Source organism: Chanodichthys erythropterus, chromosome 24 (genome assembly GCF_024489055.1).
Source record: "Chanodichthys erythropterus isolate Z2021 chromosome 24, ASM2448905v1, whole genome shotgun sequence".
Taxonomy (NCBI): domain Eukaryota; kingdom Metazoa; phylum Chordata; class Actinopteri; order Cypriniformes; family Xenocyprididae; genus Chanodichthys; species Chanodichthys erythropterus.
Genome location: NC_090244.1, coordinates 18,691,151 through 18,717,110, shown reverse-complemented (window position 1 = coordinate 18,717,110; position 25,960 = coordinate 18,691,151). Strand labels below are relative to the sequence as shown.

Sequence of the window (25,960 nt, the reverse complement as noted above, 5' to 3'; positions counted from 1 at the left end):
CTTGAGACTGGGCTAGAATGCCCTGAAATCTCAGCGGAGCCAGAGCTGCATCCATGAATTTTGTGAAGGTGCGAGGGGACAATGCTTGACTGAAAGAAAAAACTCTGGTTACTGGTAAGCTTTGCCCCTGAAAGCGAACCTAAAGAACTTCCTATGTTAAGGAAGGATGGAAATGTGGAAGTATGTGTCTTTTAGATCTATTGTGACAAACCAGTCCTCAGATCTGATTTGGTTCATGATAAGCTGAATTGTCAACATTTTGAACCTGTACCTCCTTAAAGTACGGTTTAACTGACATAGATCTATCATGGGACGTAACCCCCCATCCTTCTTTGGAACTATGAAGTATCAGCTGTAGAACCCAGAATCCCTTCTTGGGAGGAGGAACATGCTCTATGTCCTCCTTCGCCAAGAGAGACTGAACTTCTTGTTCCAGCACCTGAGCCTGATCAGCGCTAATTGAGGCTAGCGTATCCCATCATGCATTATGTCCGGGAACTCACATTCCCCGAAATCGCGGGGAATGTGAATGTGAAAATCAATTTTTTATTTTATTTTTTTAAGTTCAAGTGTAAACACTTGCATTCTTTTGCAAGACTATAAGTGTGTCCCATCGGGTAATCAAAAGTTCTACACACACTTGCAGTCTTCACACTTACTTGAGCCAAATACAGGAAATACATCATGTAAGTAGATAAGTGGTCAAGTGCAAAGTCCGCAAGTGTGGCTATTTGGACAGGGCTCTTGATTTGGGTTAATGCATAGATTGTCTCTTTTTCCTGTTGTGGCGGTTAGCAAACAGTGTTGCACTACCACGCTCGCCCCCTTGTGGATTGGAGTTATGCCTTTATGACTTTCATAAATGAAATTAGTCATTTGAATTAAATTTATAATGATATGACTCCTTCAGAGTTTTGTTGATGTTACCTAATATAATCAGGTCTATTGTAAATTGCTGAGCTTTACTAGATTTACAGTACTGCTGTGACAGTAATGTAGGCAATGACGATAGGCGTCTTTCCTTCTTTTTGTGTGCTGTCTGTGTGTCCAGGTTTGATTTTTGCCCCAGGTGTGCTAGTGTTGAATTTATGGTTCAGTCAAGCGCAAAATGCACCATCAAATCTACAGTGGCACTGTGCTTGAGACTTAATTCAAGCTAAGTTGTTTTCTCTAGTGTAGTGTGTTGATGTACAACTTCTCTTTTAATGAAGTCTTTTGTAATAACCTTTGTCTAGACCAGAGCACAGTATGCTTAGACCTGTGTTTCAACTGCCTGGTCCCTTTTGGCTCATTGATGATGCTTTCGACTCATTCCAGACTCACTTGAATGTCCCAAGGGTTCTGGTTTTCTGCTGTGATAAGGGTTTTGTGCTGGTCTACTTTCTGCTCTGATTGGCAGCACGGAGGGCCTGCCACGGTGGCCGGCGGGGCAGATTTAGGGCCCAGTGTGATGGCTTTATGACCAGGCTCCCCCCAGGAGACCTTTGTGCCCATTGAGTGGAACTCATTGAGGAGTGGAGGGCCGCAGTCACTGGCACACAAGCGCACTTTGTCCTGAGGAGACGGGCCAAAGAGAGAAAGAGTGAGAGACATATCGACAAACAACAAGGCAAGGCCGAGGGGAGAGAAATATTCCCTCTATAGAAAAGAACAGGACAGAGAATAGAGCCAGAAAAAGAAAAGAAGTGCACCGTTTTGAGAAACGATGTTCAAAGAAGAAGGTGGAGAAGAATGAAATATATGGCTGTTCCAATCCTACAGCATCATAAACAGAATTATATGTTATAAAATCATTGTACATTTTTACGATGGCAGACTTGATGACCACTATTTTTTATTTTTTTAGGATGCTGCTTTAGATGATAGCAGTGAGGCAGCTCATTAGATTTTGTGAAGCCAAAAAAGGGGGTACAAAAGAGAACAGTATGACTCCAGTATGACTTTTAGCTTTTAAGGCACTCAGGTTATAATGGGTGAATACAAGTGTACATATGTACCTAAGCACACACCTGCTTCAGCTTGGGCCTCACTCAGCATCAGCTATAGGTGGCTCTTCAGCTGCAAGTGTTGTCCTCACCTGCCTGGCCAAGGCCACCTCAATCTGAGGCCCACACCGTAGACCATCACACATCATCACGTGATGATATTACTAATCTGTTTGGAGCCTGACACTGATAGAGCAGTGATGTTTTTAACAGAATGTTGGAGTAAAGAGAAACACATCAGTCTTACCCTGGTGATATTTCCAAGCACATGGGAAATTATTTTTGACAGGGCCACTGTTATGGGTTGGTTAAATAAGTAAATGCAGGATAAAGAATAATCCATGGAACAGGTTTTGATGACACTCATTAGGAGAAATACAGAGAATATTAACCAAACCACTTAAAACAAAGACGAACAGAGAATGGATGAGAACACAGGGTTTAAATACACGGAGAAAACAAAGGAAACTATTAATGAGTTTATTAATGAGTTAATGAGTTCTAACTGCTCTAATGTAAGGCACTGCTGTAAAAACAGTGAGGCTGAGGCTTGTTATTCAGAATTAGCAATTTGTTAATGCTCTTTTAATGGCCCCACCGCTGACATTTCACTCCAACGAAAACAATCCTGCCTCTAACAAGCCGTAGTTATGAATGAAAAGGTTATGAAGTGCCTTCAGTCCTCCCCCTAGATCCCAAATAAATGACTCCACTGCAGTCAAGCAAAACATACTTTGTACCCGAAAAAGCATGAGGAAACAAACTCTATCCACATGTTTATGGCTTATTAGGCCTGGAAATATAATTGTGATTTTCTCCCACTGAGTGGTTATGTAATCCATTGTATCACAGAAGTTTTTAAACGTGATGCTGAGCTGGTTCCAAGAAAGCAAACGGCAGGAATGTCCTCAACATCCCTCGAAAGGGTCGAACGTCTCTTCCATGCATATGCACAGGAAGAAGTGGAAGTATTGAACGGGAGCATGTAATGAGACATAAACTGGACTACTTAGTCAAAGGCTGGCCACAAATGCAGACCCTGCCAGCTGTCAGCATCCCAGCCATCACGCACACTCTCAAGTGCTCACGAAGCACTGCACGGACCGTTATATTTATGTAACATGCACTCAGTAACCTCTGTACATGTCTGCAATGCCCTGTTTGTGACGCCATGTTGCTATATTACTAGTAGGCGTTTTCACTGCTGGTTCATAGCTTCTGAAAGTCTGATCACAAATTATTTGGAAACACCCACAACATACCAATAGTCTCTGTCTCTCATGCCACTTTGTGCCAGTCATTTGGTCACTTCAAGTCACTGAGTGTGAACGGCCCTTTATTGGTCTAGAGATCGAGACACTGCAGGTGTATGTGTCTGTTTAAAGCTGACTGCACTGCATCCCAGCAAACACAGAATATTCCCTTAATGTTCCCATTTGGTTATTTTTTTTTGGGGGGGGGGAACCAAATAAGAATGTTCTGGGAGCATTCTTTGTAGGTTCTTTTTATAACCAAAAATGAACCTTCCCAGAACATTGAGGGGTTTTTTTAACCTAAAGAGAACTTATACAGAATGTTCTCCAATGGTTATTTTTGGGTTTTATTTGGTAACACTTTAGTTTAAGTTCTAATTCTCACTATTAACTAGTTGCTTATTAGCATGCATATTGCTTTTTATTAGTACTTAATAAGCGGTAAATTCGTAGTTAAAGGATTAGTTTGCTTTAATGAACATTACCTCAAGATTTACTCACCCTCAAGCCATCCTAGTTGTATATGGGTGGGGTAATAAAGGTCTTCTGAAGTGAAGCGATGCATTTGTGTAAGAAAAATATTCACATATAACAAGTTATTATGTTAAATATCTAGCTTCTGCCAGACCGCCTTCCTTTTTCACAAAGTGTAGGACGTAGTGTAAGCGTTTTGAACTGCGAGAGGCATTACTTTTTCCTCGTAAGCTGAATATGGTTGTTGGTAGGGCTGGGACAATACATCGATTCTCGATACATCGATCGATTCTTGATACAGTGAATCTGGATCGATCCTGATATTGTCCTGTAGAATCAATTCTGAGCTTAGTTTTAACAGCAGATGGCGCTCTAGGTTAGTTTTTAACCACACACTCTCAAATGCTCATGAAGAAGAGTGCTGGAGAGCGCTCGTGCATTCGTAGTCATGTAAGAGGTTAAATATACTTGCACCTCAGCTCAGAATGCTTTTATGATGTGAGATTTGTAATTCGCTTCCACCTGTTTGAACTTTATGAATGACTATTTTAGGTTTAAGTGTTGTGTGAAGCAGGCAGAGAATGAGTGTTTCTATAGCATGTATAGTAGAGTGTTAATTTCGTTGACGAATAATTTTCGTCATAATTTTCATCAACCACATTTTTTCACAGACGAAAACGAGACGATGACTAAATAAAAATGCGTTTTGAATGACTAAAACTATGACTGAAATCTACTCTAATTTTCGTCAATGAATAAAAACGAGATGAAAATGAAAGAGAAGGACGATTTGGGAAGATATCCAGTCAGTGCTGCTGTCCTGTGTGGAAGATGCACACATTTGAAGTGTAACGTGCTGATCTAACTGCGGGAAACGCGGCTCTGTTGCGCCCTCTACAGGCTCGCACAGCGGCACTTCAGACTGCTTCGCAATTAATGAATTTCGCACATTTATACCAAGCGATTGCTTATAAGCTTATGTTGATGAATTATGACAATGTTTACTACACGGTGTTTATATGTTAGTATGTTTTAGACGGTTGTAAGAATGCATATTTATGCATATTTATCACCCTCATGAACTCATGAACTTATTTCAGAATAAGAGTCACGGGGTATTTCGGGATGGTTTATAATTATTATTTTTTCCTGGTCATTATTGTTATTTTGTTTACACAATAAATTGTATTTAATTTAATTTCTATTTAATTCATAGTAAACTACTGTATATTATGTCACAGGAAGGAAAGAGTAAGAACATCATTTGACACATTATTCAATATATTTTACAGGTATAAGGGTTATTATAGTTAACTAAACCTAAAACCAAAGAAATCTTCATTACTTGATATAAACTTTAAATGAAATAATATATATATATATATATATATATATATATATATATATATATATATATATATATATATATATATATATATATATATATATAAAATGTAAACTTCTAGTTTCTAAGCTTTAGCTTGACCTGAGGTATTAAAATAATAAACAGAAATAAAAACTTATAGACATTTAAAAGCAAAAACTAAAAGACATGAACAAACTAAAACTTTTAACTAAAATTACAATGAAAGCAGAAAAACTAAATCAAATCTAAAAAAAATTTAAACGAAAACTATAATAGTACATCAATGATAAGTGTGTAAATCCCTAAAAAAAGTACTGAATTTTGCTCTTTAGTGTCTTTTTGCACTTGAATGGTCAAAAACCATCCGCTTTGGCGATAGATTTAGTCAACTAAAATCTTATGATATTTAGTCAACTAAAACTACACTAAAACTAAAACAATTTCCGATGACTAAAACTAAATGGCATTTTAGTCAAAAGACTATGACTAAAACTAAATCAAAATTGCTGTCAAATCTCCTTTCACCATTTTATAAGAGTGTATCTGTAGAGTGTGTCTTGAGAAGCGATGGGGGGGTTACCTACAAACTGCTGAATAGGAGTAACTAGCATAAAAGCAATGATGCTAGCTACATTTTTGCAGCATGACTAACCCAGCTGTTTTTCCAGTTTGATCATTTCTTCAGCTCACTTGGGCACAGAAAATACACTTCTGTTTAGTATTAAAACACACACACACACACAAAAAAAAAACAGAAACAAAACAGCTTGCTACTGAAGCTACATTATTTTGAAAGCAGCTGGGCTAATCATGCTACTAAAAATGTAGCTAACTTCCCTGCTTTTATGCTAGTTACTCCTGATTGTTAGTTTGCAAGCTATTTTTTCCCCAGAAGTCTTTTCTCAAGACACGCTCCACAGACGACATGAGACATCTAACACCAGGATCTTAGTAAGGGTGAGTACTGACTTCTAAACACTGTGTACACTTTACACTGTACACTAAAGGTTAGATCAGTCTTCAATTTCTTTGTTAGTTCTGATACATCAGTTAACAGTCAGTGTAAATGCCATATTTAGTGTGTCATGAACAAAATAGAGTCTATTTAATGGGCCTCATTCATGAAACAGAACACATTCTGTTTAAACTGTTTGTAAAACCATTCTTATGTAAATTCTTGCTTTAAATTTATTGTTGTTTGTGTTTCGTGAATGAGGTCCAGTATGTTGCAACTGGTTTTGTCCCAAAGACATTTATGGAAATGCAGTGTCCGGTTGAATTGAAACGGACACTGCATGACTGCATTCTTGTCGCTTTTAAACTAGTTTTTTATTTCTATCAAGTAAAACATTCTGTTTACTCAGACTAATTTTATGTATTATTCTGAAAAATAAAGTTTATGGTTATGAAAAATTAAACATTTCAGCATTAGAAAAAGCTCTGCATAGGTCATTACACAAAAACATCTGCAACATTTTAATTGGAAGTTTAGTTTACATTGTATATGTATATATATATATATATATATATATATATATATATATATATATATAATATATATATATATATATATATATATAAACCCTAAAAATAACCTGTAGGGAAAGTTACTTTATTCAGGCTGTAATAATAAAACCAAAAAATAACTTGTGGGGAATTTGCAAATTTCATAAAAATAAAAGGTCACACTTTAGTTTAGTCTCAAATTAACACTATTAACTAACCATTAAAGGATTGGTTCACTTTAAAATGCATAAATGCTTGTCAGTACTTTCAGCAGTACAATTAACCATAAAATTATGTATAAATATGTAAGGGTTAGTTCACCCAAAAATGAAAATTCTGTCATTAATTACTCAAAGTTTTGAAGCTTTACGAATCTTTTGTTTCGAATCAGTGGTTTGGAGCGCATATCAAACTGCCAAAATCACGTGAACCATTGAAATTTTGAAACCCTTATAACGTAACGAAGCCTCGTTTACTAAAATCACGTGACTTTGGCAGTTTGATACGCACTCTGAACCACTGATTCGAAACAAAAGATTTGTAAAGCTTTGAAGCTTCATGAATCAGTGTTTTGAAATCGCCCATCACTAAATATTGTTCAATAAAGTCATTATTTTGGCACACAAAAAGTATTCTTGTCGCTTTATAACATTAAGGTTGAACCACTGCAGTCACATGAACTGTTTTAAATATGTCTTTAGTATCATTGAAAGTGTAAGTTAACTTGCTGTCAATGGAGGCCTCACTGAGCCATCGGATTTTCAAAAATATCTTAATTTGTGTTCTGAAGATGAATGAAGGTCTTACGGGTGTAGAACGACATGAGGATGAGTAATTAATGACAGAATTTTCATTTTTGGGTGAACTAACCCTTTAAGTCATATTTAAGTTGGTCAAAAAAGCAGTCTAAAATGGAGCTACATTCAGTTTGCTCTAAAGTGTATTATTTTAAGTATATTATTTCCGTAATAAGTACCCTACTCTTTTTAAAATTATGCTAAAGTGTACTCTTTTTTTTTTTTCACAAGGAAAGCTAACATAGTTACTGTTTGTAACTTGTGTTTTATAACTATCAAATATGACCTTGGCGTTTGCTTAACTACTGTAAAATTGTGCTTATAATACAGTTTTGGATTTTGCACTGACACCTACTGGCGTGGATGATTGGCATTGCTATGTGGTTGCTAAGGATACTGGGAAACGTTTGTGCTTCTCTAATACTGTTATAAAGCTAATATATATTCACAACAAAAATCTTACTCTTTCACCCTGACAAGACAACAGTTGGAGCTCTTTGAGAACAACATTTCTCACTGAACTTTTCACCTACCAAACCTCACAAAACTGCCCTCAGATCTGCCACAAGGCTCAAATGATCCTTGGCTGTGTGTTTAGGTCTGATTGACTGATAGATCATGGCAGGGGAATGATGTGTCCCCGGTTGTCAGTGCCACTCATCATTAACACGTCATCCCACCTGGCTGTTGTTGCCCTCCAATGGCTCCCTGCGGAACCACCATCACAGAAGCTGTTGTGGAAAGCTGAGCGGGAAGGGCCTCTGTGTTTCGTCTCAGGCACAGACCCTTTGTACGCTTGTTCTGGGAAAAATGACTCAGCCGACACTGGCAGACATTTTGATATGAGCCTTGTGCTCCATTCAGAGAGGCACTATTGTGATTGAGAGATGACATTACATGATGGCTATTCAACAAGGCCCATTATAAAATTAAAAAAAAAAAAAAAAATCTTTAGTTGTGTCACTAATGAAGCTATATTTGTGGTTTATGAGGGGTGTATTGTCACCCTCTAAAGGACTGATAAGGTATCACAACTAATACTTTCATTTCTGCAGTATGTAGTATGTATACTGTGTATAGTATCTACTATTTCTAATACTACTCAAAAATTTTTTTTTTTTGAATAAGTTTATTTATTGAACAGTTCATTTTCATTTAACACCATTATATTAGGTTTCTCATTAAAACACAAATGCATTGTGTTAAACTGACTTGAAACAGTTGTGATTTGGCTCAACTCAATATTCTTGTTTTGAGAAAAAAAAAAAAAACATGTTTCATTTAAGTAGGCCAAAAATAACATTTGATGCTTGTTCAATTTACTTAAGTAAATTAAGTTAATCCAACATGATTCTTTTCAACCACTTTATTTAATCCATTTGAGTTGAGATAAATGATTTTAGTTGTGTTAAAGGGATAGTTCACCCAAAAATGAAAATTTGATGTTTATCTGCTTACCCCCAGGGCATCCAAGATGTAGGTGACTTTTTTTCTTCAGTCGAACGCAAATTAGGATTTTTAACTGCAACCGCTGCCGTCTGTCAGTCAAATAATAGCAGTACATGGGAACTTCAACTATAACAGTAAATAAAACTTGCTTAGACAAATCAAAATTAAAACCTGCGGCTCGTGACGACACATTAATGTCCTAAGACACGAAGCGATCGGTTTGTGCGAGAAACCGAACATTATTTATATCATTTTTACCTCTAATACACCACTATGTCCAACTTCGTTCAGCTTCCTGTTAGTGAGGTCAAAAAACGCGTTCTGAAGATGGAAGTGATGTCTCGCCCATATACTTCAATGAGCGCGAGACATCACTTCCGTTGTCAGAGCGCGATCAGACCTCACTAGCCGGAAGCTGAACGAAGTTGGACATAGTGGTGTATTAGAGGTAAAAAATTATATAAATACTGTTTCGTGTCTTAGGACATCAATGTGCCATCACGAGCCGCAGGGTTTAATTTGGATTTGTCTATGGAAGTTTTTTCGACTCTTATTGTTCAAGTTCCCAATCACTGCTATTATTTGACTGACAGACGGCAGCGGTTGCAGTTAAAAATCATAATTTGCGTTCGACTGAAGAAAGTCCTCTACATCTTGGATGCACTGGGGGTAAGCAGATAGACATCAAATTTTCATTTTTTGGTGAACTATCCCTTTAACACAACTAAAATCATTTATCTCAACTCAAATGGATTAAATAAAGTGGTTGAAAAGAATCATGTTGGATTAACTTAGCAACATAGCAAGCCGACTAAGTTTTCTCAGTGTTTTCCGCACCATCGGCTGAAGTTGGTCCTCTGCTGCTTTTTTCGGCTGAATTCGACATGTTGATTCGCCATCGGAGCTCGTCGGTCAGTCGGACCATCTGATCATTCTGATTGCCTCTTCAGCTACTGCCACCTGCTGGTACGGAAAGGCAGAACGGACGTGCTACTTGGCCGTCGGCTGTCGAGTGTCGGTTTGGTGTGTCAGGGCAACTTTGAATAGCATAACAGAAACTAGGAACAGGATTTCCCCTTCCGATCATGCTTTGCACAGGGCTGGATCGCGCAAAAATTGTTCACTAAATAAACTAATCAATTAAACTGGATTACTTGTTTTTGTTTTGATATTAATTTTAGGATAAATAAACATAATAGTTTTGGACAAAATTAAGAATGTTAACTAAATGACACTGAATTAACCTTATGTCATAAACTTAAGTTTACTGAAATAAACAATGTTAATTAAATGCAACATAACCCAGTTACGTGAAACCTGTTGACATAAGTAAATCCAACGTATAATTTTTTTTAATGTACTGTTTGAAACATTTGTTGTTAAATAATGTGTTTTATTTAATATACTAGTAAAATACAGTGTATATAGTGTGCAGTATGCAGTCAGCTTATAGTATTTTTCATTTTAGATACGGTCGTGATTGTCACTGTGAGATATCCAGTGTGTCGTCCCTTCACATCAAATGGTGATTGACCAGTTCGCACATGTCACTGTATTAGCAAAGTCTCCCCAATGTAGATAAAGCAGAGTAGCTGATTAATGGGAAAAGAAAAGGTTAATTACTGTAGTAACATCTTGCAGAAGGACTGCAAATGTCCTCATTCATTAGCAAAGACACAGAAGAGCACCAAATTAGAATTGTTCGTTGTCCGGTTCCATTCTTTACCTGCTCATTTTGTCTTGTTTGATCAAGGAAACTTGCATGGAAGTTGGTTGTACTGCTCTGAATTACAGCCAGGCCCTTACAGAATCTGTGCCAACAGAACTGAAATATACATTATTATTATTAATTTAGCAGATGCTTTTATCCAAAGCAATATAATATAATATAATATAATATAATATAATATAATATAATATAATATAATATAATATAATATAATATAATATAATATAATATAATATAATAGTATAACATAAACATTGTTATATTTTTTATTTTATTAATATTTACTATAAACAGTATAGTAAATATTGCATATATATATATATATATATATATATATATATATATATATATATATATATAGTTAGGTAAAAAAGAGTAAATGTTAAAAGTAAATTGTTAAAAGATATTTAAATATATGTCTTAAACTCACATGTGAGAATATTTGGAATCTGTTCAATATCATTATTGAATATAGCTGATTTTTAAAATAGGATGTTTTCTTTTAAAACCCTGCAAACCTTTTGCTGCCAAAGCTCCCAAGGGTACTTGTTTAATTAAATTAGGTGTTTGACCATGTTTGTAACCAGCTTTACAATTTAAAAAGCACTGACCTCAGACATTATTGAGATATTTCATATTTATGTGGCCTGATTGTATCCACAATATGTAATAATGTCTACAAAATCCAATTGTACACCTAAAGGACAGACAGTGAATGGGACGTCAACAGGAAGCTTCCATCCACCACCTTCAACACATTGATTGAGACCCATAATGCTTAGTAAACTGCGAAACGCATGTATCAGAGGTGCTGAGCGGTCATTCGATTAAACCTTAAAATGTCTTTTAAAATTTCAGGCTGGTCAAAGGATGTACAAATCCATAAACTACAATGAGATTTGTATTGATTGATGTGGATTCTGGTGCTGCATAGGCTGCAGTAAGAATGTAAAAACCCTGTTCAGACTGTCCGAATGAAAGCTAGAAAAAATGCATGCTAGGCTTCAGATTATAAAAGTTAAGAAGTAAGATTTTATTTATTTATTTATTTCCACTTTGCTTTCTTTTATTTATTATACTGTATAGAATATATTGTAAATTATACATATTTTTATGTAATTAAATTAGTACTTTCAAATTGGCTAATCACGATTAATCGCATCTAACATAAACGTTTGTGCATATATTTGTTTGTGTTTGTGTGTATATATATATATATATATATATATATATATATATATATATATATATATATATATATATATATATATGATGTATTTGAATATATTTGAATATTTACATGAAAAATTACATTTAAGCAACTTCATCATTATAAATGTGCAGTTACAATATTATATAGGCGTTTAAATATATAGATGTTTAGGACCAGCACAGTGTATATAAAAGTAGTATATTATATAAATATATATAATTTTACATTATGTAGGTGATTTCAGGTTTTGCTATCCTTGCAGGGACATTTGGTTTCCACAATACAGGCAAATCCTGAAACGCACACACACTGTATCTCTCTGTAGACAGTTAGAACGACCTGTTTTTTTGGTCCCTGTGAGGCCTTTGGGTTATGGAGATAAGACAGTAGCTGGAGGACATGGAAGCAGCTGCATTTATGTGTAGGAGTCTTGAGGTGACTGTCATTTCACATTAAAGCATTTGGTTTCCCTATCTTTCTTGTGATCTTCCTCCAATTTTTTCTTGGTTTGTGCTTTCTATATTTCTGTATACAAAACGAACTGAACAAAAACACATCTTTATTGTTTCTTTCATCAAATTGTCATCAAATTGTCTTCACTCAGAGCATGCTGGAGAAAAACCACAAGCGTTTTGTCTCTCTTTATTATCAGGCTTGATGTGAAGTGGAACTTCATTGTTTAGGGTTTGATGTGGCACTCGTGTTGGCAGGTGATGTAATTGGGATTAGACTGAAAAGCCTTATGGGAGTTAGCAGTACTCCTCAAACCGTGGCTCAGCGAAATGAAAGATAAAGACCAGGTCACGTTCATTAACAGTCACTTCCTGTTTAGTGGGCATGAAAACATTGTTCATGATTTTAGGACGGAATGCAATTGGACTAGTTTTGGTCGTGATTGAATGGGTTTTTGAATAGAAATTGAGCTGGTTTTGTTATGCAAACCTGGTGTAACGGAGGCCAGCTAGTAGTCGCTGTGCGAGTAAACCTCACTCTTCTGATCTCAAGAGATGCTCTAGCGACTGATGTTAGAGGTTGCAGCCTTTAGCCTCCATGTTAGAGCGTCCGACTTCCACGCCGGAGACCCAGGTTTGAGGCCTGCGCAGAGCGGGGTGAGTAGGACATGGGTAGAGGGTTTACATTGGTGCTGTGACCCGGATGGGAGTGAGGTTTAGGGGGGTGAGTGTATTGGAGGCCAGCTAGTAGTCGCTGTGCGAGTAAACCTCACTCCTCTGATCTCAAGAGATGCTCTAGCGACTGATGTTAGAGGTTGCAGCCTTTAGCCTCCATGTTAGAGTGTCCGACTCCCAACGCCGGAGACCCAGGTTTGAGGCCTGCGCAGAGCGGGGTGAGTAGGACATGGGTAGAGGGTTTACATTGGTGCTGTGACCCGGATGGGAGTGAGGTTTAGGGGGGTGAGTGTATTGGAGGCCAGCTAGTAGTCGCTGTGCGAGTAAACCTCACTCCTCTGATCTCAAGAGATGCTCTAGCGACTGATGTTAGAGGTTGCAGCCTTTAGCCTCCATGTTAGAGTGTCCGACTCCCAACGCCGGAGACCCAGGTTTGAGGCCCACGCAGAGTGGGGTGAGTAGGACCTGGGTAGAGGGGTTACACTGGCAACCCTGCTAGAGTCCTCAAGGGGGCGATATAGTTAATATGTACCATTAAACAGGATATGCCGTTGTTGAGTTAGCTAACTATGGCTGCATCCAAAATCACATAAGGTGTGTCCCAATTTGCATACTTATGCACTATTCTATGATGTTTTTAAGTACAAATAGTGCGAGTAGTGCATTCACACAGATAATTGCAAAAAGAAAAAGTTCACTTTAAATACCCGGATGTTGCACTAAATTAACAGAAAAAATGAAGTGTGGAATGTTGGACACTTCATGCACTCAACTGTCGCAGCTTTTAACTTCGTTGTTAAATGACAAAATAACCTTATACATTTCACGCACTACATGGATGAGTGCATAAGTACATAGAGTATTAGTGTATAGTGCATAATTTGGGACGCAACTATACTCTCTTGAGTAGGTACTTATTTTGAATAAGTACTTCATGACTAAAATACGTGTTCTACATGTGTGTAGTGTGAATGTAAATTGGACGTAGTACATTCGCCAGGTTGTCATTATAATGTGACCTTCGCTTCGACTGCCATTCACAAATCCTCTCCCATGGCCTCATGGGATATTAAAGTGTCCATCGTATGCACACTTCAGAATCTCGCCAGTAGTAGTAGGTCACCCTGGTACTTTTTGCCTACTCTCTTATGAGAATTCGGACATACTTTTGTCACCATACATTTTTTCACCTACTACATAGTAGGGAAGTATGTGATTTAGGATGCAGCCTTTAACTTTTTCCGCAAGATTATTTTCTTTGCTGCCGAAAAAATATTAGAAAACTTTTTACGTTAAATCATTATCATATTCTCACCATGTATCATGAATTCTGTTGTTTGTTTGTGGTGGATCAGGTAAAAACTGGGACCTGAGCGCCGCTCTCAATGATTATGAGCAGCTCCGGCAGGTCCACACGGCCAACCTGCCCCACGTCTTCAATGAGGGCCGTTACTACAAGCAGCCGGAGCGTAGCAGCACCCCGCAGCACATCAGCAAGACTGAGCAATGCCCCCAGAAACAAGAGGACAACACTCAGGGTGAGCAAAGCTCTCTATAAGCTCCTCGTTTTGTGACTTATTGCTGTGTTTTCTCTATTTTCTAGTGTACCAGTTTAAACTCAGCATGAAATGAAAATTTACCTCATCTATATATTTTCTAAATACATGTTATTGATCTGATTGTGAGCAATTCCTCTATGCATGTTTCATTTCTTAAACATTTTTTGACCTTCATCAAAATGTCATATCGTTGAAAAGTAACAGACTTCTCTTTGGTGACTTCTCCAACCATTTTGTCTACTTAAACCCCGCCTTTTCTAACAATCAACATCAAGCTTGCATTCAAATCCGCCTCCATCCAGCCAACAATTGATGGATTGAGCCAAGTCCCCACCTTATATTTTCTCCTTTTTTAATAATCTGTTTCACTCAAATGTACATCACTGTGAAGAAAAAAAAAGATCTTCACAACTCCTGTTTCATCCTGACTTTAATATGCAGAGACAAGTTTAAGTTAGCCATTTTGTAGGTTGGTTTACCTGAGAAGTGTAAACACTGTGGCTGTTTGTTTGGGAACAGCCCCACAACAACATTGGCTCAACCAATGGTGTGAGTATGGGGTGGAGCTATCTGTTCTTCTGACCAATGAATGCAATTTCATTTACAATAGTGCCACAAAAATTATAATTTTACAGTTATATTTTACATATAAATTACAAAACTATTTCATGTACTATTAGATCATATTAGCATTGAAGACAACATAAAAGACTTATTGAATTAAAGATTTAATTTGACACATTTAACCTCTGTAATGTAATTAAAAAATAATTTCAGATTGATTGATTGATTGAGAGTTGTCAAAAGTCCCGACTTTGGTACCAAGTCAGCAGTGAAATTTTAAAAATGTAATGCTTTGAGCGCTGTTGAGTGGATTCGTAAACACCTCTGATTGGCCGTTGTGTTCACGCGCTCAACAGATATGTCTGTGATTGGCTACAATGATCAACACATTGGAACGTTTAAAAGCACACACAAGTGTTTGAATTTGAAAGCGTTTTGAAAGCGGGAGTGTTTGAAAGCAGGCGTCTATCACGGACCAGTCCTGCTTTCAAAAGCCTTCATGTGTATCTGTGTAAGCGCCCAGTGAAGAGCGTCATTGATGACTATATTTACAACATGTTTTTGAGGCGTTGATCATTGAAGCCAATCACAGTCATATCTGTTGAGCTTGTGAACACAAAGGCCAATCAGACGTGTTTACGAATCCCCTCAACAGTGTTCAAAGCATCACGTTTTTAAATTTCAGTACCGACTTGCTTACCGACTTGACAGCTCTAGATTGATTGATTGTGAGTGCGTGTGTGTACGTGCATGCAGTGATATTTTTAAACATTAAAAGATCAAGAACATTTATTAAGAAAGTAAATCTTATCTGTTTTTATTTCACATCTATTTCCCCTCTCTCTCTCTCTTCTAGAGAAGCGTCTATCTCGAGGCATTTCCCATGCCAGCTCTGCCATCATGTCTTTGGCCCGGCTGCAGGTGTCAGGGGATTGTGCCAGGGAGCAGTTCCCCCTGGAGATGCCCATCTACACATTCCAGCTGCCCGACCTGAGCGTGTACAGCGAGGACTTCCGCTGCTTCATCGAGCGTGACCTCATCGAGCAATCCACTATGGTGGCCCTGGAGCAGGCCGGTGAGCCATGAGCTGCTCTCAGATCAGTGATGGAGTGAATCCGAAGTCTAGCCCTTCATTACAGTGATGATAAACACAGATTTATGATCAGTACTAATGTCAGAATTGATTGCATAAGACTAGCTACAGTCAACACAACACAGCAGCAACAGAATTAAACTAATCCCAGATCTTGGATCAACAGCAAAGCCAAGCGGACCAGTGAACACAAACCTGCACTTCCCAAACAACATAGCTCATTTCTTTTTATTTAAAAACTTTGTCCATTAAATTTAAGTCATGTAGTCCAATCAACATGCACAAAAAATCATAGAGAGGCCCCCATACAGACCTCAAAGTCAATAAGTCTTATATTATTATTATAATTTAAATGTAATATTAAATCATCAATTGTGAAAAAAAGTACCTTGAAAAGATCATCATTTTTTATGATTAAGATACATGCACTCACATGTATTCAAGGTGTAAGAAAAATGTTTCCTTTTCCTTGATAGTTACAACACTGTTCTATTTTTAGATTAAATTAAATTAAATTGAATCTTCTCTTGAAAGTGGTACAAAACCATATAAAACCAATAAAGTTTCTAAGAAATTGGCACATGTGTTTTAAATTAGATTAAACTAGATAGTTAATTAGCAAAAGATCAATAGAAGGCAAGGCCGCAATCGTGTCTTTATGCGTTATAAAACTATTTTTTATAACGCATAAAGAAATAGAACAGTGAAGGAAATTCGAGGTCTAATTCTAGTTGAGAAATAACCATTTAACTATTCGCAATATAATATTTGCATTAAAATAATGCACATATGCACTTTTTTTGTACACCTAATATGTCGAAAACATAAAATGTTTTCGGTCTCATCACACTCTGTTAGGAATTTGCATAAATCACGTAAACTTTCAATACAAAATGGCCATATTTAAGAATAAAGTCAAGTAGTTTGCATCACTGGTTGTTACTGTCGGTCGTTTAACATTGCTATTGTAAAATATTTACTATTTTTATATATTAAAAGTTTCACTGTTTACGTCTTACCTCACCGTCTTTCAGCGTTAAACTGAACCTTCTCGTTGGAATTCACGTTCTACTTCTGTGAACAGTAAACCCCGCCTACTTTGATTTGATTGGCCATCTCAATCATGTTGACATTGACGAACACTGTTAAGGTGCGTTCACGCGGCCTCGCAATTCCTGTAGTTACGAAATTCTAGCTTGTAATAAGCGTGTCCTCGTAGAGCTCGTAGTTACAGCTTGTAAGCTGGGAGTTTTCTGAAAGCTCCCAGATGAACACCGCTGACCGCTGTAGATTCATAGGTGTTGATAGTGTTGCCATAGAAACGCATAATTCCCAGTCCAAGGACGTGAACAGCTCTGAATATAACGTCAAATGTTGTCATCTCAAGATTCCGGTAAATACGAGGTGGCGTGAACGCAGCACTAGACCACAGAGGCAGACCAGACTAAAAATGTAAATGCAGAGAATTTCAAATATTGAGGGGACCATTTTGGCCATTTCTAATTATTGGGGGGTCCCGTTTACACGGACCCATTTCCAGTCTGTGCAAGCTATATACTATAGCAAACTGGTTGGACATTGCCTCGGGGCTTTGGAAATGCTTTTGGACTGTGGGAGGAAGACCCTATCCCAAGAGAGGGCAAATGGGCTGAGGGTAGAGGCAATGACGTTCGCCTGTGGTGAGCTTTACCAGCTCCAGAGAAAAGAGTGGGCGACAGGTCAATGCCCAGTGCAAACCGCCTTAGGGCCGAGAGCTGCAGAGGACTGATTATTCTGCTACTGCATGCCATGAAAAAAAATATGCTTGGTGTGCTATACATTATAACTAAAGACCCGATATACTCATTGCGAAGTTCTTTTTCGTTGTTCACTCAGAGGTAAAAAGAAATACCTTTTCAGCGAACATACAGACACCACTTACACTGTTGAGAGCGGCTGTTAGATGAATATGTAAATTTGTGCCGCACACTTTCCTCTCAATGACAAAATAAACACAACAACGGCACTTAAGAAAGCATCTGATCATAGTAATGAGGATATGTTTGCACAAGCTCTGCAATTCGGCACTCCAATAGTCACGTCACGTTTATTAAGATACTACTTGATAAAATAGTTTGCTTTAAAGCAAGCAGCTTTACAGTATAGTATTTTTTTATAGTATTAAACATGAAAGAAAAACTGTTCCAGTGTCTCTTTCAATTAGAATTACAACTTAAATTTCAACTACAAAGCGGCTCTCCAGTGTGTTATTTACTCGCGTCTGACCTCGATGGACTGAACAGAAGAAATGAACAGGAGGAGAATCACAAAACGTTTAAAGGTGCCATCGAACGTTTTTTTACAAGATGTAATATAAGTCTAAGGTGTCCCCTGAATGTGTCTGTGAAGTTTCAGCTCAAAATACCCCATAGATTTTTTTAAATTATTTTTTTTAACTGCCTATTTTGGGGCATCATTAACTATGCACCGATGCAGGGGCTGCTGGCCCTTTAAATCTTGTGCTCCCTGCCCATCGAGCTCGTGACTCTATAATACAGTGCATTTACAAAGTTCACACAGCTAATAAAACCCTCAAATGGATCTTTACAAGATGTTCGTCATGTATGCTGCATGCATGCTTTGGGTCATGTGAGTATAGTATTTATTTGGATGTTTAATTTTGATTCTGAATGAGTTTTGAGCTCCGTGGCTAAAGCTAACATTACACACTGTTGGAGAGATTTATAAAGAATGAAGTTGTGTTTATGAATTATACAGTCTGCAAGTGTTTAAAAATGAAAATAGCGACGGCTCTTGTCTTCGTTAATACAGTAAGAAACGATGGTAACTTTAACCAACAGTAGCCTACATTAGCAAAATGCTAACGAAACATTTAGAAAGACAATTTACAAACATCACTAAAAATATCATGATATCATGTCAGTTATTATTGCTCCATCTGCCATTTTTCGCTATTGTTCTTGTTTGCTTACCTGTCTGATGATTCAGCTGTGCACAGATCCATACTGGCTGCCCTTGTCTAATGCCTTGAACATGGGCTGGCATATGCAAATATTGGGGGCGTACATATTAATGATCCCGAATGTTACGTAACAGTCGGTGTTATGTTGAGATTCGCCTGTTCTTTGGAGGTCTTTTAAACAAATGAGATTTACATAAGGAGGAGGAAACAATGGAGTTTGAAACTCAATGGGTCTCATTCATGAAAAACGAGCAGAACAAATTTTTGTGTAAATCGTGTGTAAAGTGGTTCTGGCATAAATTTTCGGATTCATTAAAATGTTCGTATTTTCCAAATGTTAGTTGGTACGAAAGAAATCTACACCTGCTCCCAGCCACGCGTAAATAGTGCGTTTAACATCCGAACGTTTTGCTCTTTAATAAGGCTGCATTTTAATTCACCTTAATAAGGTACATTACACAGCATTTTGAAAAATTATCATATATATAGTAATTACATACGTTTTTTCTTTTTCTTTTTATTGTGAGAGCCAGTAATAGCATCTGCAAACGGAGCACTTTAATCAAATAATGGATAGATTTCAATACAGTTGGGCAAACTAATGGCCCTTATTTGTTATGGAAATTGTTTCCTATAAAATGTCCAAAATCCTTCGTTTGGTGTCATTATATGATGCCCATATATAGTTGTCAGTCGGATTTAATGGGTGGGATTTATGGTAATTGAGAATGAGCGTAATTGAGAATGAGCGTGCACGCGCATCCCATTTACGACACACACACACATTTCACTATCACTTCTGACATTTACGAAGTATTTGTGAATCAGGAGAAGAGTTTTCGGGAAAGTCTCTTTACGCGCAAATCACTCGCATATTTACTCGTATATTTACGAATGTTTCATGAATGAGACTCACTGTATGTCTTTTCCATGTACTGAACTCTTGTTATTAAACTATGCCGAGGTAAATTCAATTTTTAATTCTAGGGCACCTTTGAATAAAGATAATTGCCAGTATGACCAGTAACTTTTTAAAGTTTAAAGATAAGTTTTAGTTTTAAGAGTGTGATGGGATGTTGGATGGTGTTTATTAGTCCATGTTTAAGTAATATCAGTGTGTTTAAACCATTCTGTAGGTCGTTTGAACTGGTGGTCCACCATGTGCACCAGCTGTAAGAAGCTACTGCCATTAGCCACAACAGGAGACGGCAACTGCCTTCTGCATGCAGCTTCTTTAGGTGAGACTTTCAGAATTCACTTTCATACTCAAATGTTACATCTTACATGAACATCTGTAACATCTGGACAAAAGAGAAGTGTTCAGTCTCAGATTTCATGTGATTTTCCTTTAATTAGAAATATAGGCTAAATTGTGCTGTTGTGTGTCTGACTAACTTGGTGTCGTATGTCTGACTGTCTATGTGTTCCAGGAATGTGGGGCTTCCATGATCGGGATCTGGTGCTGCGGAAGAGTCTGTATGCCATGATGAAGAGCGGAGCAGAGAGAGAAGCTCTGAAGAGGAGGTGGAGGTGGCAACAGACTCAACAGAACAAAGAGGTTGGCAACTACCCAGCTAACAAAAATAGGTTCTAAGAACGTTTTGCTAGCGTAAGTTTTAAAAATGTTATTTTTGACTTTACTTTTGAACATTCAAAAAGTCAATTTAAAAAAAAAAATGTTTTAAAATGTTTTTTTTTTGGTTTTGCGAACATTAAGTGAACATCACAGTTTATAATTTTGGAAACATCATGAGAATGTTACTTTTGAATGTTCTCTGAACATTCTGAAACAAGTATTAACATTTAAAAAATGTTAGACGAACATCCAACTAAAACATTCATGAAAAAAAGAGATCATTATTAGCTTCTTATAAACATTAAAGTTACTGGAAGAAAGTTTGTTCATAAATTTCTCTCCAAAAGTTATGAGCGAATTAAAAATGTCTTTGTACTTGTATAAACGAGAGTTGCCTGTATCTCTCAACCCTTCACACCGTCTATTGTTATTGTGTCTCCAGTAGTTTATTGTTGTTATGTCACATTCATTTATTTTTTTATGAAACAATGGCCAAGGCCAGTGTTGCCACCTTGTGGACAAAGTAATTGTTGCAAAAACTTCAAGGTGTAAAGTATGTGCGATAAAAATCTGGTTGCGCTCATGCTATGCCAGTGGTGAAATTTATGCCACATATTGTACGTATAGCCTAATGTATTTGTAGAAACTGAGGTATATTTATGGCGTTTTTCCTTTATTTAGATAGGAGAGAGAACAGGAAACAAAGTGGGAGAGAGAGGGGGACGGGGTTAGGAAATGAAAATAATTAGCATTAATGTTTATTATCACCATTCGCATTTTCCCTCTGTTCTAAATTGCTTCTGTTTCTGTTATGGATATTGACAATTTTAAGAGAAGAAAATAAAGTCCTTCCTTGGCTCATTTTTTTTGCCATTTTGCACCTAGCCTATTTGCAAGTTTTTGCTAATATGTTAGCATGTCTTACACAAGTCCTCAAACATACCTAAAACAGTTTTTTACTGATTTAAACATATTCAAAACATAGGTGTATACTTACCATAAAGTGTTTAAAAAACTTTTATGTAGATAAACTGCAACTTTACTACTCACTTTACTAACTAGCAGCATGTTATGCTATTACTGGGTTAATTTGTGATCGTTTTTTTGCCGATGTTTAAATTCTTTTTAGTTCTCGATTTTGTTTCCTTAGCTTCCTACTTAGATATTACAAATGCAATAAAGGCAAGTAGTTTGGTAAGAAGCCGTCTGCCAAGTGAGTAGTTGTAAAGCGTAAACATTAGCCTGCAGTTCATAATGGCTCTCCCCATAAACACCCCTGCTGATTAGCTTGTGCGTTTCCTCCACAGCTTTTAGCGTAAGAGCTTATTGCTGTAACAGCATACCGGAGGACAGGAAATCAGCAGCGTGATCGATAGCAGATCCTTGAATTTTTTATTAGCTGTACTGCTTTCATTGTCCTGAAGGCCCAGAGCTCTTGAATCAGCTTCTGCTGAATGAGTATCAGTGATATGAAACGAGTGGGTGTGGATGGAGTGGAAATGTTTGTGTGCATATGGGAGTGTGAGAGGAGGATGAGAGTGAACGTGTGGGTGTGTTTCCTTTAGAAAGTGTGCTTACTGATGCCACTGAGATAAAACAGGGTAGAAAACTGAAAAATTAAAAGTGCATGTGCAGAGGAATTATTTTAAATGTGTTTAATACGTTCAGAGGTATTTCCTTATGTTTACACAACCTTCTGCTTTTCCGTTCAATGACATTTTTTTTTTCGTGCTGTAACTCAAGAGTGTAAATGTGTCAAATTTAGCAATAAATTGAGACGGCTCTCAAACTGATTTTCAGCCCAGTCTATTGAACTGCCACCACTGTCAGAAATAAAATCTTACCAGCTGGATAATGTATAGCACAGTGGTTCCCAAACCTGTCCTGAAGGACCCCCAGCACTGCATATTTTGTACGTCGCCTTTATTTGACATACCTACTTAAGATCTTCCAGTCTCTACTAATGAGCTGATGAGTTGAATCAGGTGTGTTAAATGAGAGAGACATCCAAAATGTGCAGTAAATTAGCAGCAAATGCATTCTATTTAATCACACGTGTATGGAGCAGCCATTTAGATTTTCTGGTGTCCCTAATAGTACCTACTTAGAGTAAGAAATTTGAAATCATCTAAAAAAATCCCCAATATTTTTTTTTTTACAGTTCTTGTGACAAAAGTGTTAAATATAAACAGTGTTGGGGAAAGTTACTTTTAAAAGTAATACATTTCAATTTTGTGTTGCTCCCTAAAAAAGTAACTAATTGCGTTACTTAGTTACTTTTTATGAATAGTAATTTGTTACATTACTTTTGCGCTACTTTTTCTCGGCTGGGCTTGCTTGTTTATTTTTAATAACAAATAAAAAAATTGTCAAATGTTAAGGCCCTTTCACAACAAAAGTGAAATGAATAAGCCTCAGGCTGAAGGAAATGCAAATTCACGCCTGTACAGTAGAGGGCGCTGTTCAAACAAACCTTTCAGCTCTGCTGCCATTCTGGATTAAGAAAAATAGGACTCAAGAGAAGTTTAACACTCTTATTCAACAATGAAAAAAAACATGATGTTTATCTAAAGTCATTTTTGGTTATTAGTATATTAGATCATCGAAGGTCAGCAGCAAAGACATTGGTTAATAAAGTGAGATTAAATACATAAAGTATATTTGTGTTATTTAACATATTTAATTATTGCAGGTTTGCTTGATATTCTGAGTTTGCATTTCACTATTTTTATTTATTTTGAAAAGTACTGAATCTGTTTTTGTGCAAGTGAGATGAGTAAATACACGTAACTTGCGTTACTTATTTGAAAAAAGTAACTCCGATATTAAGTTACTTGACAAATGTAATTTGATTATGTAACTCACGTTACTTGTAAAGCGTTACCCCATCTATCTATCTATCTATCTATCTATCTATCTATCTATCTATCTATCTATCTATCTATCTATCTATCTATCTATCTATCTATCTATCTATCTATCTATCTATCTATCTATCTATCTATCTATCTATCTATCTATCTATCTATCTGTCTGTCTGTCTATCTGTCTATTGTTTTATCTGTCTGTCTGTCTGTCTAAGAAAGTATAAATATGAATATTTCTATGTAAAATACATATATAAATATTTCTTTGTAAAATACATATAAATATTTCTATGTAAAATACATACAAAAATATTTTAAAATGTAATAATTAAAAACTTCATTAAATGTAAAAAAAATAGATATAAATTATAAAAAATATAATATAAAAATATATGTATTATATAAAAATAATACATTATAAAATTAAATATATAAATTATGTTTATTTCTTGAGTTTAATAGGTTCTTACTAAATAAGTATTTATTTATGGTCTGTTTTTGACAGGTGTGATGGATATAAAATGGAGCATCTCCGAATAATAGCAAGTGGAAATGTTGCAAGTAATGTTGTGGGACATGTTGTAAATCAGCAGTCTCTTTCTCTCTGTAGTCGGGGCTGGTGTACACAGAGGAGGAATGGGAGAGAGAGTGGAACGAATTGCTGAAGCTGGCCTCCAGTGAGCCACGCACACACTTTAGCAAGAACGGCAACTCCAGCGGAGGGTAATGCTCACCCACACACCATCACACATCTACATCTTGTTATGTCACATTCAGTTGTCTTTCCATTCTCACCTGCTGTATAGATATTCCATTTAACTGTAAACACTTCCTCTTATGCCAATTGTTTAACCATTTACAACAATACAAAATCAAATGCTGTGGAATAAAAAAATCATAACAGCCTCCACACACATTTACCCATCAAAACACACACATACAAACGTTACATTTTATAAGGCATCAGTAAGTCAGAGGTAACGTGCAATGATTTCCACTTCAAAGTTGAACTACAATGCACTCGAACTGTGGGCGAGCTAAGGGCTGTCCCAGCATGCCCATCTTCAGTTCACACTGCACTCAGACTGCCATTAGAGGCCACTAGAGATCAACTCCATCCAGCAGCCACACTTAGCACATGACCTTTAAATGGACACTATGCCATTTTCAAAACACAAAGAACCCATCAAGAACCTTTCTTTAGCAATATAAGACCGTTATAAAGCATGGAGAAGAGTGTGGTGGCATTGAGCTTGTTATGTGATTGAAAAACTACTTTGAGCACATTTAAATGTGTGACACTGCCACCTGGTGGCATTACCTGAAGTGTTACATTATATTTGGCTTCATTCAGATTAGCATATTACCATATTGCTTGCACTCTTTCTGCAGTATGTGTATTGTGTACAGCTATTGTGTTTGCCGAATTGTGCAGTATAGATCAAGGAACACTGTGTGCAACATTGTATCCCACAATGCAATGTGCTTGACATAACCTACATACATAAAATCATTGTAATAAATAGAGCGGTAAAACATGCATTTTGTGTGACAGTGTGACAACCTTCCATTTCCAGTGAGGCACATAAACCAGAAGTAATATCAGCCTTAATTTTTAATTTTTATCATTTTATTGACTTCTTTGTAAATCTGGCTGCATTTACAAATGAGTCAATTTTATTAATTTTCATTTACTCTCACCTCATGCCATTCCAAATATGTCTGACTTTCTTCTATGGAACACACAAACACAAAAAAAGGATATTTCAACATTTTATTTATTTTTATTTTTATTTTTTTTTTGGGGGGGGCCATACAATAAAAATTATTTGGGTCCATTGCAATCTTATTTTAGCATTATTTTTATAATATATTATACTATTATAGTTTTTGTTACTATTTTGAATTAGCTTTTATATTTTTAGTTATTTTAGTTATTTATTTTTATCTAAATTAAAAATGTTTTAGTTTATAATAACAGCATTGTTTGGACAATGACATTTGTACCTCAATGTTCTTCAGTGTTCTTCTTTTGTGTTCTGCGGAAGAACGTCATACAGGTTTGGAAAGACAACATGAGGAAAGTTTAAACTATCCCTTTAATTTCAAAGATGATAGCAACAATGTAACATGCTAATATCTGAAGCATTTATTGTTGCATATTACTGTTTCACATACTATTTTTAATTAAAAACTGATATATGTTCAGTATATACTGTGTACTGTATGTAACTGATCCAACTCGACCTGCTCTGAGAGCGATTCGAACCAGCATATCTGGTGTGGGAGGCGGGCACCCTAACAAGGACACTAAAGGCCGCAGCCTCAGGTAGTGAGGTTTACATGCACAGCTCTTACTGTCCAACATCCATTACACTCACCCCCTAAACTTCACCCCATCTGGGTCACGGCACCAAATGTAACCGGTCCTACTCAACCC

General features: G+C 36.7%; 1 protein-coding gene across 4 annotated transcripts in view; it reads left to right on the top strand.

The window, feature by feature from the left end:
• The window catches only part of otud7a (OTU deubiquitinase 7A), a 99,154-nt gene that overhangs the window by 51,829 nt on the left and 21,365 nt on the right, over positions 1-25,960 (top strand). For all 4 annotated transcript variants that reach the window (XM_067380060.1, XM_067380063.1, XM_067380061.1 and 1 more), the window contains exons 4-8: positions 14,255-14,437; positions 15,879-16,097; positions 20,214-20,315; positions 20,508-20,635; positions 24,131-24,243. In XM_067380060.1, coding sequence (XP_067236161.1) covers positions 14,255-14,437; positions 15,879-16,097; positions 20,214-20,315; positions 20,508-20,635; positions 24,131-24,243 — 745 coding nt within the window. The remainder of the gene's footprint in view (positions 1-14,254; positions 14,438-15,878; positions 16,098-20,213; positions 20,316-20,507; positions 20,636-24,130; positions 24,244-25,960) is intronic.